This window comes from Gasterosteus aculeatus, chromosome 4, assembly GCF_964276395.1.
Source record: "Gasterosteus aculeatus chromosome 4, fGasAcu3.hap1.1, whole genome shotgun sequence".
In the NCBI taxonomy this organism is placed as follows: domain Eukaryota; kingdom Metazoa; phylum Chordata; class Actinopteri; order Perciformes; family Gasterosteidae; genus Gasterosteus; species Gasterosteus aculeatus.
In genome coordinates this window covers 993,093-1,006,810 of record NC_135691.1, presented here as the reverse complement: position 1 = coordinate 1,006,810, position 13,718 = coordinate 993,093, and the positions used below count along the sequence as shown (strand labels likewise).

Sequence of the window (13,718 nt, the reverse complement as noted above, 5' to 3'; positions counted from 1 at the left end):
TTTATGTATCATATACTTTTAGATCTGTTCATGTTTACACATCTACAGATTACTTATTGTCTGTGAGATACTATGTAAAAATACTAAACTACCAGGAATTGGTTATGTTCATATGCTGCTTCCTTCCATCTTTTATTTTCAGGTCAAAGGTCACATGCTCTGTGTACCCTCAAAGGGATAAAAAAAGGACTTATTTTATATAAGCGCTGTAGACACAACCAGACTCAAACATCAAACGTTGAATATCTAAAACAACACAAACATACATCATTGTGCTCAGAAAATCATTTAATAGTTGCTGAAATGAATACGAGGTTTAAATGTAACATTTATCAGAGTGGAGGAAAAGGCGAAGCTATATTCACAGCTATTTTTTTTACGTAGTCGTTTGTTGAGACCCAAAAGGAAGCACAGAACCACCCGGCGTGCGCCTGCACGACCGAAAGAGCTAATTCTGCATCTGAAGAAGAAGAAAACCACATCCCCCGACTACTGCAGTGGAAACTCTGCGGCCGCTGTTTGCATGTGTGTCATGAATTTAAGCCCAGCGACTCACCTGAGAGTTTTCTCTCCAAACTAAACACGTTCATTGTTTAGTTTGATTCCATCAAACTACAACAACTGCTTCTTGCAACGCTGCTTTATGGTGAATTGTAGTAATAACGGCTGCTGTAATTGGAAGCTGCACATCTGAAGGCCCGACCAACTAATCGGCCTTATCTGCTGTTAACAAACACAATAATCGGTATCTGCTTTCAGTACATGAAGTACTTTGAAGTATTTGTTTGTTTTAATGCATTCCTTGATTAATTGATTGATTTGAATGTTTGGTTTTCTTCACTGCAGAGACATTCCCTGTGAAGCGTCTGACTCATATGCAGGATAAAATGCATTTAGTTAATAAAGTCGCTTTATTCTCACATTTCATGGAAAAGGAAAGTAAGTAAAGTCAATAATAAAGTGATCTAAAGTACACGGATGAATTGCTGTTTCTTCCCCAAACGACAGCTGATTCACTATAATGTGGTTGCTGTGGAATCATTCTTTGATCATCCATCACTCAAACCACACGCCTTTTAATTCACGGTAGAATACTGCAATCTGGGCTCACTGCTTTCAGGTAAACAGGTTCTAATCTGAGCTGACAAAAATATAAATATGGAATATGGAAAAAGTGTTCATCTCCACCTAAAGTCTTTAAACATGTCGTGTTGCATGATGGAAGAATAATCTCCTTTTTCAAGGTAAATCTCAGGTGTGAATCCCAGCTGGTTGTTGCTAAACACAAGTCAGTGGGTTCACCAGTTGTGGGTCAGTTATGGGTCAGTTATGGGTCAGTTATGGGTCAGTGGGCTTCAGAGCTTCACCCGTCACCACGTTGTGTATTCGCTGTGATCCACGACCAGTAAACCGGCTCCAACCAGTTGAGAACAGAGTTTTTCCTTGGAAATAGGAGGAAATACAAAACGTGGGTAAACAATGATTACCAGAAGTGTTACTGGAGAAAGAAAGGGTGGTAGTGTGTGGAGGCTTGCTGCTCTCTGCTGGGTTTGGACAGAACTGCAGTGATGGTTCTGCATGTGTCACGTGTAGAAGAATAAATCAGCTCTGACGGACACCAGTGATGAAAATGCTCTTTGGACAACGTGGACTTTGTTGTGGACGCTTGTCTCAGTTTGACAAACTCTCCGGGGAATATCAGCCTGGGACAAACCCTTTTAAATCATTTGTGTTGATGTAACTAACACGACAAACGGGGAGACACACTCAAATGTGAACCGCCTTTTTTCCTATTTTCGTTGAAATTTTTGTTTGCTGTAACACAAAAAGAGACACATCAGTATACGTTTGAGTTATTTTTTAATGAAGCAAAACAAATATCACTTGCTTGAAAGCAAAAAACTGTTACAACATGAAAAGTGTTGTGCTTTACTTTCACCATGAACGACTGTGCGGATGATTGTGCTAAAAACTCGTGATTCTCCTGCTTTTAAAATACTGTCTTTCATTCGTCGTTGTGCAGTTTGTACAAAGTCCCGACTGACGGTCAAGGGTTTCGTTCCAAAATGAAAATTAACTTGGATTGCTGGGGATTAAAAGTCTAAAGCGTATATTTTCTCCTGGTATTTTTGCAAAAGGCGCAACTAGAAGTGAATTTCACCGTTTCTCATTCAAGCTTCTTTTTATAATCTGCGTCCTTATTGCTGCTTCCGTCTGTGAGATCCGTCGCCTGACTTTCATCATCGCACACAATAGCTCAACATTATTTGAAACAGGCTTATTTAATTACTTTGTAGGCCGGAGCTGGAGCTAGCGGCTGAATAGCTTAGCATATTTCTGAAACGAACCGTCTTTATGCTAAGCTAAGTTAGCAGTGTGCTGGATTCACCGTTAAGTCACGAATTCAACTCTCCCGAAATGTCTCACTAAAGTGTGTTTTAGTTCCCTCTCCTGCCGGCCTTCTTCTTGAATATTCTTTGATTTTTATCTTCATTGCAACTCGTTCTGTAAGAATCCGAGCCGTCGTCTCTCGGCTTCCGACAACATTCACCTTCAATTCCCATCATGAGCCCCACACTGCCCATCTTTGTTTGCTTTTAGGAAAAACGAGTAGAAAAGCCCCGTATAAAAAATCAGAACCATGAAAACGACAAATATATAAAAGCATCAAACAAACACACATTCACACAAACTGCTCTGTAAGGATCTGCTGTCGTGCCACAATAAGGTTTGATAATTAAGAGTTGCGTTACGTTTGGTTCAATTACACTTTCAAATGATCGGTTTACAAAAAGGATAAATCAACACAACTTGATTTTTCCCTTTTTTTTTCAGAGAAAGTTAAAAACAGATGGTGCTTTTAAATGAATGAACATAAGAACGAGGATTATATTACAAATAAATTAAGAACACCAATATATTACATGAATTAACCACTTGTTGACACAAGTAAAAGCAAACTAGGTACATTCAAAGTAAGCCACTTGTTTGGTTTCAAGAATCACACTGTTGACTTCTTTTCATCTCCAAGCAAAAATATGGAGGTTAAATTAAGATAGTGAATTAAATTGCTTTACTTCCACATGATAAAAGATGAAACATAACTCGAGTGAAATCAAGAGCCGCTAAGAATATTAATCACGGATCAAATCAGCTGCTCACTTAAACAAAACTGCTATGAACCGGCACAAATAACCTCCATCTCACGGAGGATTAAACCACCGGAACAAGAGCTTCATCAGCCAAACATCCTCCCCGTTCATTTGCCTTTTAACGCTTCTTGCTCCTCCTCCGCCCTGCACACCATTCAGCACCAATGCTCAAACGAAGAACGGCAGTGTTAAGTTTCATTGTTGTGCTTGTATTTTGTGACCTGGGCAGTAAGATAAATATCAATTTATTTTGTGCTGTGGTTTTTAATTATTGCTGATTTGGCTTGGTTTTGTCTGCTGGTGTAACCGAATGGAATGACTGCGCAGGCTGTAATGACCAGCTATCTCCACATGGGGGCCACGGTGGCCATGAAAGGCAACGACAGCAGAGGAAGCAGGCAGCAGGACGGCTGGCTGGCTGCGGACCGCTCGCGTCCGTGGTTTCTGTTCAACTTGGACCCGTTTCTCTCTCGGACTCGTGGCGGCTTCGCGGGGTCAGAGGCGGGGTTGCGGGGGGGTTTGTTGTAGGGGGGGGAATAAGGCCCGTATCCGGGCCAATCGTCATTGTACCGTTCACCCTGATCTCCTCCTCCGGAGCCACTGCCCTCCTCGCCTGGAAACGGAAGAAACGAGGCTTGTGACTGGTGCACGCAGCGGAAATGAGACTTTTCTTCAAATGCATCACTTGACGCTCTTTTGTGGCATTTATACTGACTGTCCATGAAGTCCATGTCCTGTCCACTCTGAGCGTGTCTCAGCTTGTTGGTCGCCACCCTCAGCTCCATGATCAGCTGTCTGGTCCTCACATCCGGCCGGGCGATGTCCACCTCCACCTCGGGGTTGTTGATCTGGCTGACCAGCCCGTCGCCCGTGACATCCGGAAGGTACCTGTACACACAAAGAGGCGTTCACGCAACGCACACAGGCGACCAGAGGAACCGCCGCAGGGAGGGGTCAACTGCAGCAACTCACTTTCTCTCTTCTACTCTAAAGGTGACCAGGATTTACTAAAACGAACATCATGTGTGGCAAACCAGGGGGAGGGGCCAAGACGGTGGATCGGGTTGGAGGAGGTGATGGTGCGTGGGCTGCAACCAGTTGGCAACAGGCATTGGGCACAGCTGCATCCCATCAACCCAATCAAGAGTGACATGGATTTAGAGGGTCGGCGTGGGAGAAGTCCGACAACCCGGAAGCATTACTGCCCCTTCACGCCCCGCCTCTGGTTTTCTCCAGGACGAGTCGTTGAGGACCTGAGACCCCAACCGGCAGGAATCTTTTGTTGTTTTTTGACCCCATAGCCCCTTTCCCCTACGTCATCAATTAAAAGGATCAATTTTGTTATCGACTAACGTGTCTGTCTAACTGATTCTGAAATCTTGCCTCTACATGCTGTATTAAATAAGACTGAAGCTGGTGATTTAAGACCAAAGTTGAGGTTATTTTCCATCCATCCATCCATCGTCAAACTGCTTATCCTGCACACAGGGTCGCGGGGGGCTGGAGTCCATCCCAGCCAACTTCGGGCGATAGACAGGGTACATCCTGGATTGGTCGCCAGCCAATCGCAGGACTACACAGAGACACACAACCATTCACACTCACATTCACACATCTACGGGTAATTTAAAGTCCCCAATTAACCTGATCCCCAGAGCATGTCTTTGGACTGTGGGAGGAAGCCGGAGAACCCGGAGAGAACCCACGCAGACACGGGGAGAACATGCAGACTCCACACAGAAAGGCCACTGGGCAGAGTTGAACCCAGGACCTTCTTGCTGTGAGGCAACAGTGCTAACCACCACGCCACCGTGCCCGAGGTTATTTTCATGTTGACTTAAATAATCTTTTTCCCCTTTCTATCAGAAATAATTTTGTGATCAAAGCTGTTATTTTTACTGTTCACCTTCATATAAAACTGCAGCCTAATGCAGGTGGAACATCGATCACACCAAATCATCATAATGCAAATTCCTCTCAGACACAGAAAGCAAGCAGACAGCATATGGGTGACTGTAGTGGACTAAATAAACTCAATTCCGTCTGTTACATCCTTCCCCGTCTCCACCTCCGCCCGCCCGCTCACCTCCCCCGGGTCTGCCCGTTCCAGCAGCGGTCCTCATTAGTGACGTCGGAGGCCATCTTTTCGTCGTTGCAGATGGTGTGTGGGAGGGACACCCAGAAGCCACGCATGGGCCGCAGTCGCTCCTTCAGCTCGGTGACCTGCGCGGAGGCGCAAAGACGTGGAATGAGTCAGACCTGCTTTCAGAGTATCCCTGTTTGTGTGGCTGGCTGCAGGAAGCATATTGAAGCTGCAGGGCTGAGAGTGCAAGTGGCACCATCCTTCTTCTTCTGGGTCAGTTCTTAAACCACGTTTCTCTTTCCTCTGCTCGGGGTCATTTCATTTATTTTCCTGCTCTATCTTTCACTCCCACTCTGTGGTCACAGGAGTCCCGTCGGCTGCTCGCGGCATTATTACATCCCGTACCGAGCTTAGACTTATCGCTGTGCCTCCTGCTTGTCTGTGTCTGGATCGTGACTCGAGCGCAGTGCAAACCTTCTTTATTGGTTCCTAAGATCATACAGCACAACCACGAGAACATGACCTGCACAACACTTTTACTTACAGTCCTTAACGCTTAACTTCTCCCTTTTCTTTATTTAAATAACGGGACAGATGACTGTATAATAGAGATGAACCCACGGACAGTTTTACTATAATGCAGAGCATCGTCTCATCACTCTAATTCTGTCATCAGTGGCGTCGACACATGCTTCTCCTTACCAGCCGATCCAGGTTGGTGCCTGCAGCAGTGGTGGGTTTCTCCTCGGGGCTGTAGGTGCGGAAAGGCCTCCTGTTGCCCCCTGACTCTTTGGGTGAACGCTTGGGCCGTCCCGGTGCCGGCCGGGGACTTCCACAACCTTGGAACACCTGAGGTAAACAACAACAAGGCCAAACTAACGTAAACAGCTGTCGCGTCAATTTAAGAATGTAAAAGTCGCTCTTTCTGTGGGTCAGAGAAATGGAAGTGTGTCCTCTGATACCACAAACCCCACAAACGCACAAAGCTGCGGTTCCTCTCCGTAAAGCGCTGCCATGGAATTCTCTCTGGTGGATCAGCTGCTGGGACTTCTGCCATGTTCTCATCTTACTGCGAGGAAGTCATGCTCTCTCTCGCTTTGTGTGCCGGCTCATTAACATTACAATTGAAACACCAGGATTATGGCTTTTACTTAGAAATGAGATTTAAGGGGGAATAAAAGAATAGCTGGTCTGCAAAATCTTTGGAAAAAGCAATATAAATGCATCAGTGTCTTCTGTGCTCTCTTGCTTGCCTTGGTGGAGATGCTGACGCTGTTCTCCTGCATGTGCATGATGGCCTCCGACACTTTCACAGAGATGGAGTCGGCTGCAAGCTCCATGTTGAACGGCCCCTCCAACTTCTCCGAAACCTGGTAGAGAGCATCTGGTAGAGGACGAGAGATGCAGAAATAGAGATGACAGGGTGAAGACGTACAGACCTTCCAGTCTGGTGACCCATTCTACAGCCGAATGAACACCAGGACAGGCTGAAAGCTCTCACTGGCTCGTCAGCAAATAACATATGAGGTCAAAGAAGAGGACGTGGGGAAGAATAACGGATGGTTAAAAAGGTACACGAGGGTAAAATGGGTTTGGATTTAGAGGAAAGAAAGGAAGGAGCATAAGGGTTCAATGAAAGGAAACTAAGACGGATCCATTGTGAAGGAGCAGAGAAGCATGAATGATTAATGGAGGGGGAATTCAGTAAGGAGAAAGGGAAGTGAAGGTAAAACCACTCTGATTTTAGTGATGCTCAATTTAATAATAATAATTAAAATAATAAAAAAAACTTGAAAATGTAATTTGGTCCATGACGTTCGGCTCTGGAAACACAGCACCATATTAGGACGTATTGTTCACCCTCACCCACCAATGAAATTGTTCCATTCTGTGTCCAGGTCGCCCTGATTGGCTAAGCAGCCCTTCATCACGTTCAGGCACAGGGGGTGGCAGGGCCGCAGGGCCGGCAGCCCCCGACACAGCGGGCAGTACCACTGACGCATCAGCCCGCGCACACACTCCGAGTCCGCAGTCAGCTGAAACAAAGCACCGGAAGAATAACTCCACACGAGTAGAGGTTCTTTGTATTGTTTGCGTTCCAGCGTGTGTGGAGCATTTCAGTCAAAAACATAAACACACCAAATGTGTCCCACATACTTTCCTGCTGTGAATGACAAACCTGAGGTAATCTGTGTTAGCACTGTTAGCTGTGTTAGCACTGTTAGCTGTGTTAGCACTGTCAGCTGTGTTAGCACTGTCAGGTGTGTTAGCACTGTCAGCTGTCTTAGCACTGTCAGCTGTGTAAGCACTGTCAGCTGTGTAAGCACTGTCAGCTGTGTTAGCACTGTTAGCTGTGTTAGCTGTGTTAGCACTGTTAGCTGTGTAAGCACTGTTAGCTGTGTTAGCACTGTCAGGTGTGTTAGCACTGTCAGCTGTGTTAGCACTGTTAGCTGTGTTAGCTGTGTTAGCACTGTCAGCTGTGTTAGCACTGTTAGCTGTGTAATCACTGTTAGCTGTGTTAGCACTGTCAGGTGTGTTAGCACTGTCAGCTGTCTTAGCACTGTCAGCTGTGTAAGCACTGTCAGCTGTGTTAGCACTGTTAGCTGTGTTAGCTGTGTTAGCACTGTCAGCTGTGTTAGCACTGTTAGCTGTGTAAGCACTGTTAGCTGTGTTAGCACTGTCAGGTGTGTTAGCACTGTCAGCTGTGTTAGCACTGTTAGCTGTGTTAGCTGTGTTAGCACTGTCAGCTGTGTTAGCACTGTTAGCTGTGTAAGCACTGTTAGCTGTGTTAGCACTGTCAGGTGTGTTAGCACTGTCAGCTGTCTTAGCACTGTTAGCTGTGTTAGCACTGTTAGCTGTGTAAGCACTGTTAGCTGTGTTAGCACTGTCAGGTGTGTAAGCACTGTTAGCTGTGTTAGCACTGTCAGCTGTGTTAGCACTGTCAGCTGTGTAAGCACTGTTAGCTGTGTTAGCACTGTCAGCTGTGTAAGCACTGTTAGCTGTGTTAGCACTGTTAGCTGTGTTAGCACTGTCAGCTGTGTTAGCACTGTTAGCTGTGTTAGCACTGTTAGCTGTGTTAGCACTGTTATCCCGCTGCTCATAATATAATATATTTTTAAAACGCTTCTGTTTTGTGTCCTCTTAAAGTTGTGAAAAAACAAATTCTGCAATTTGATTTATCAATAGGCGGATTTATTAACAACCATTTTGATGATTAAATAATACATTATTATTATATTTATATAATAAAAGAAATGTAAATATTGCAACAAATATGAGGATTTGTTTTCTTTCTTATATTTGGATTGTCGGTCAGACTCAACAAGCAGTTTGAATTTATCAGCTTGTAATAAATTATAGAAATAATTACATGATAAATTCGCCTCAGTTTCAGATTCAGCTTTATATTCAAATCTTGCCAATGTCATTTTAAGAGACAACTCACCTTTGTAGCTTTGTTAACAATATCCCGACCAGTGGCCAAGCCCTGAGACAAAGCTCTAGCTGCAATGAAAGCCCTCGACACCTGGATTTGAACGGGGAGAGAGCACAGCGCTGTCACTCAGTCGCTCACTACTGAGCCGCACCGAAGGCCTCTTTCATCACCGGACACTTACTTGAACACGCAGTCTGCGGGGAACCTCCCCGAAGGGCTGCAGCTGCTCGGCGTGTTTGCTGACACACTCCAGGTACTCCTCACTGAACTGATACTGGGGGTTAACCAGAGAGAAGACTCGCTCCACCAGCCTGGACCAGAAGTCTGAGAGAACCTCCGACAGACTGACACTGCCCCCTGCGGAGGGACGAATAACTCAGCACAGAGCCTCTGGACTCGGATGGGACGAGCGCGCCGGTAGAGTCAAACCGTCATGTGATGCTCAATGAGCCATGGTACTAATACTGCTATGTTAAAGGAACGCCTGTGAGGTGCACATGCAAATCCTTCTTTCACAAGAAAGAGAATAGAGAGAGTGTATTTTTGGAGAACTCTGGTGGGCAGAGTTTCCCCAATGAAATCCTCGACAGCCTTTGTGCATTAATGAATCTGCAGAGCGACTGTGAGATCTCCGATGTTTAGTCTACAACGCAGCCTCACAACAAGCCGCACATGTTGTTTGTCAAACAAAGACGGGATGAATAAGCAGCAGCAGCCTGCAGACGGGACTCCACCGAGAGGCCACCACCAGGAGCCATCCGGAAATAGAAACAGTCATCCAGGGACTCCAATTCTCCATCTATTTATTATCAAATCTCCTCAGCTATTTAATTGTCTTAAGAAGAGAATGAGAACCACTTGAGTGGCTGTGGATTCACCACGACGGGATGTGCACCGATGAGACGACACTGCAACAAGCACCATCACCTCCACACGGCGCGGCTTTAAACACCCGCAATGATTCATTCCCCGTGGTGGTGATGGAAGCTCAGGAAATGTTGTTTTCAAATCAGAAGGTGTCTCAGACTAAATGAATCATCCTGGAGTCTTTAGATAACGTTTGCATTGGGATTATAAAAGAAAGGTAATAACGGTAACCGGGTGTCTAGTAATTTGTGTTACAACCAAACCATGTTTTTATAATTGAAGCGCTTTGCAGGGACCATCAGACCATCAAAATACACAAGATGAACGTGATTAACCAGAGTAATAACTGCGCAGCTCCACAAACAGCTCCTGGAAGACGTGTGCGTTCTGGGTGAAGAGCCGGCCGTAGGTCTTGGTGAACATCTGGTTCATGGACTTCTCTGACAAGTCTATAAGCTCTCTGAAGAACTCTGCAGAAACACAAAGAGGAAAAGCACAGATGAATCCATCATTTTATCCCCTTGCAGTATCTCACCAGGTGTCTACGTAGGTAGGCGCTCAGACGCCCCCCCAGCTTCCAGTTCAGCGCTCACAGGGACAGTTACATCAGAACCTGCGTGCTGCTAAATGAGTGCAACAGCGTGCACTGTATTTAGGTCTTTAGGACTCACACGCGGTCTCCCACTCCTCCTTCAGCGTCTTTAAATGATTCATCACATGCATTATGTAAAAGCATGAGGAGGGGGGAAAGGTGGTAGCAGTCCACAGCAGGTAGGAGGAGGACGTGTTAATTCAGACCTGCAGCCTCACACACAGAATTGTCGACAACGTGGGCTGAATTCTCTGAAAGGATTCGAGCTGTCTGGGTACATTTCCGTACACTGACCATTTATTTGAATGTATAAAGCGATGTTATACATGCAGTTTGCTTGGCCTTTATTCTGTGATTTTGTAATGTTGTTGGCGTCTGACGGCAGTGATGTCATAGTGATGTCACACGGTGACCTCGGCTTTGATGATCACAGATTCATAGCTGAAAGCTGTAAACTGGAAGTGTGCCGGCAGTAAGGCTGCACTTTGTGAGGCTAAAGGTGTTTCATGGGAAAGGGAAGCTCGGTGTGTGTCTGTACTTCCACCCAAACTAGGGCCTGCATGTCGGCACGCCTCAACCTCTGCCGCCACAGTTATTATTATCTAATGCGTCTCCTGTGAGGCCTCAAACTTAATGAGAGTGCGATGCAAAACGAACCTCTTGAAATTCAGCAGTTTTGTTGTGTGTTGGTTAAACTTAAACACGGAGCATGTGTTGCCGCTTACGTCCGTTTTTGAGGCTCAGACATCCGACCATCTGAGAGGCAGCCGGAGATCCTAAATGCGCTTCAATGAGCTGTGACTCTTTGCCTCTAACTGGGCCTCCCCCCCCCCCCCCCCCCCCTCGAATGCCCACTGAGGCTTCGGGAAATCCAACGCACACCGCAACAAACCGTCTCTCACCATCAAACCGCCGGTGCCTCAGCGTGAAGGTGGTCAAAAGGAACTGGCTGTTCTCCTCCACGGCCTTGAGGAAGTCCCTCTCGCTCTGGAGGGCCAGCGTCTCCTCCATCTGACTGGAGCAGCAGGTGTAGTCTAGAGGACAGAGCCGCAGGTGCTCACCTGGAGGACACAGTTAAACCGTCACAATGAAGCACCATAGTGTTATGGCTTTAAAAAGGTGCAGCTAATGGTACTAACTCAACCACCAGTAAGCTTCTTTATCAGGCCAAAGCAGATGTTTCAGTGAGAAAGGTCATTTCTCCACTCAGTCTGTTCAGTTAATGTGGGGAAATCGTTTGGAAGATGAGGGTTTGAAGGAAAATTGTAATTTGTGCACATGAATTATTCCTCTTCAATCAGTCTCTCAGTTTGGGTCTTTGATATGTCAGAGGTAATGATATGCAAACCAGGGGAGGAAGAGAGGAAACACAGCCCCCGTGGACGCGGGAAAGCTTGGAGTTCTTTGTTTCTAGGATTTTACATCAAGCATGAATATTGCTGCTGTTATTAATACAGTCAGAAATCTCCCAACTCCTCCCTGACGGAGGTTCCCCTCCGCCTCTTTTGTTCTCGCTGCCTCACTGTTAGCCCACTCGCATCCCTCTATTTCCATTTCTAAACTGCCTCTCTTCATCCTTCGCTCTCTCTGCCATCTGCTCCCCCGGCCCACGGGACACACACACACACACACACACACACACACACACACACACACTCAATCAATACTGTCTCAGTGACTCACACACTGCTAAATTACCACAAAGTAAATCCTCACGCAGGAGATCTGCAATTCCACAAACATACATGTTGGGTCACACACACACACACACACAGAGTCAGCCTTGCTGATTTAAATGCAAAGCTGAACCTTCGAGAAGTAGACCACATCTTCACGATATAGCTCCAACATTTCCTCAGACGTCCACATTTAGACGAATGGTGACCTATGAACCTTCTCCCCTTCTCTCATCAAAAACTTTGAATATCCAAACCCCAGCAGTTTGTAATCCTGTGAGGGTTTGGTCGAACAGATGAGAGTATCACCGGTGAACAGCCTGTGGGCACATGCGGGGATTTAAGTGGCCAGCAGGCAGAGACTAATTAGGGGCGAGGTTCTTTGTTGCACCTCATCCCCTTAATCATCCTATTTAAACTGCACCGGGGGGAGGAGGGCCGGGGTGATCTGTTTTAAAGCACCCTGCATAATTGCCCCTGAGGAACACCAGCATATTCCTGCTTTGTGTCTCTGGGGGTCTTACTGGGCTTCGATACTTTTCTACCCAAACGTTTTTGTTATTTAAAGGACGTATAACAGTCTGTTACTAACTAAACGCAGAGAGCTTAACGTCCATGGACCTTGAATTAAAAGCGTCCTGACAGATGACGACGGGACTCCCTGCTGTGTGTCTCGTTATTACGTCGTTATACCCGAAGGACAGACGCAGTCTTACCGGAGATCTGAGTCAGCGGAGCCGTGCCGGTGCCGTACCCCTTCTCTGCGTACACCTGCCGGGTGTCGGCGCAGCTGCGCCCCGCGGACGCGCCGGGGCTCCGGGTCCCGGACAGCGCGCAGAGCAGCACCAGCAGCGGGAACCGGGTCTCCATGCTCACAAAGACGGGGGCGGCCGGTGGAACCGGGCGGCTTCTTCTAAGTGAACGGACGGGCCGGTTTTGGGATGCGAGCAAAAGTGAAACGAATATCCGGGGAAGGTCACACGTCAAAAAGGAGTCATGGTTTCCCCCCCCGAGTGCGACGAGCGGATCGGTTCGTCACAGACGCGTCTCCATCCACCGCGGGCAGCCGGTTGGTCCTGCCTGCGCGTAAAGGGGATGTGGTCGGGACACTCCCGTCCATCAGCCCCGAGACCAGCTCACTGCCGGAAACCCGACGGTTTTCAGAATAAAAGAACACACGAGTTTGTTCTCCTCTGGGGCGTTTCAACTCGCCTTCAAACAGTAAAATAAAATGACAGCTATGAATTCGGTGAAATTGATTGGAAACGTCATATGCAAGTTAAACCGCGTAATGTTACAATGGGCAGCCCAAAAGGATTTTTTTTAAAAGGCAGTGAAAAACTGCAGTTTACAGCCTCTCAAAACAAGTGAAAAATGACCACTGACACCACCATGGGTAACCTGTGCTGTCTTATTAACACCAACTACCAGTTTACGTTTTGCTTTCATCGCCTCAGTCGGACGTCTCGCAGCATATTTTAACCTTAAGACTTTCAGAAAATGTGTCACTCTTAAACTGTCTCTCACCTGGAACAGTTATTGCATCAGGGGCAATATGACAGGTGAACTTGATCCATGTAATGACAATGTCTAGTAATGACAGATGCATGAATAAAATTCATTCAATTTAAATACTTGTGTTAATAATTGTATTCTGGACAAACATCACATAAAATGCCTAATGTGTTGTGCTTCTGCGCCGTTTTGACAAACAAATCACTGTAAATCAAGTGCTGATTGCAGTAGGTATTTTATTTTTAAAGGTTTTGACCAGAAGTCGTCTTTTACTTTAGCGGGTTTGACCACAACCCATGAAACCCCGAACAATGGGCCGAGCACAGCCGCGTCCACGTGGGAGAGCGGGGTGCGGGCCTGAGGGTGCGGGGCCTGAGGGTGCGGGGGTGCGGGCCTG

At 46.5% G+C, this 13,718-nt stretch overlaps 1 protein-coding gene across 1 annotated transcript; it reads right to left on the bottom strand.

Annotated features, from left to right (window-relative positions):
* Positions 1 to 1,843: 1,843 nt before the first annotated feature.
* gpc2 (glypican 2) lies at positions 1,844 to 12,976 on the bottom strand. Its single transcript, XM_040174795.2, has 11 exons — positions 12,523 to 12,976; positions 11,033 to 11,191; positions 9,874 to 10,008; positions 8,853 to 9,028; positions 8,681 to 8,761; positions 7,106 to 7,271; positions 6,489 to 6,619; positions 5,938 to 6,084; positions 5,239 to 5,375; positions 3,868 to 4,040; positions 1,844 to 3,765 (listed from the first exon to the last, which is right to left on the bottom strand). The coding sequence occupies exons 1-11, from the start codon at positions 12,674 to 12,676 to the stop codon at positions 3,494 to 3,496; spliced, it is 1,731 nt and encodes a 576-aa protein (XP_040030729.1). The 5' UTR covers positions 12,677 to 12,976; the 3' UTR covers positions 1,844 to 3,493.
* Positions 12,977 to 13,718: the final 742 nt, after the last annotated feature.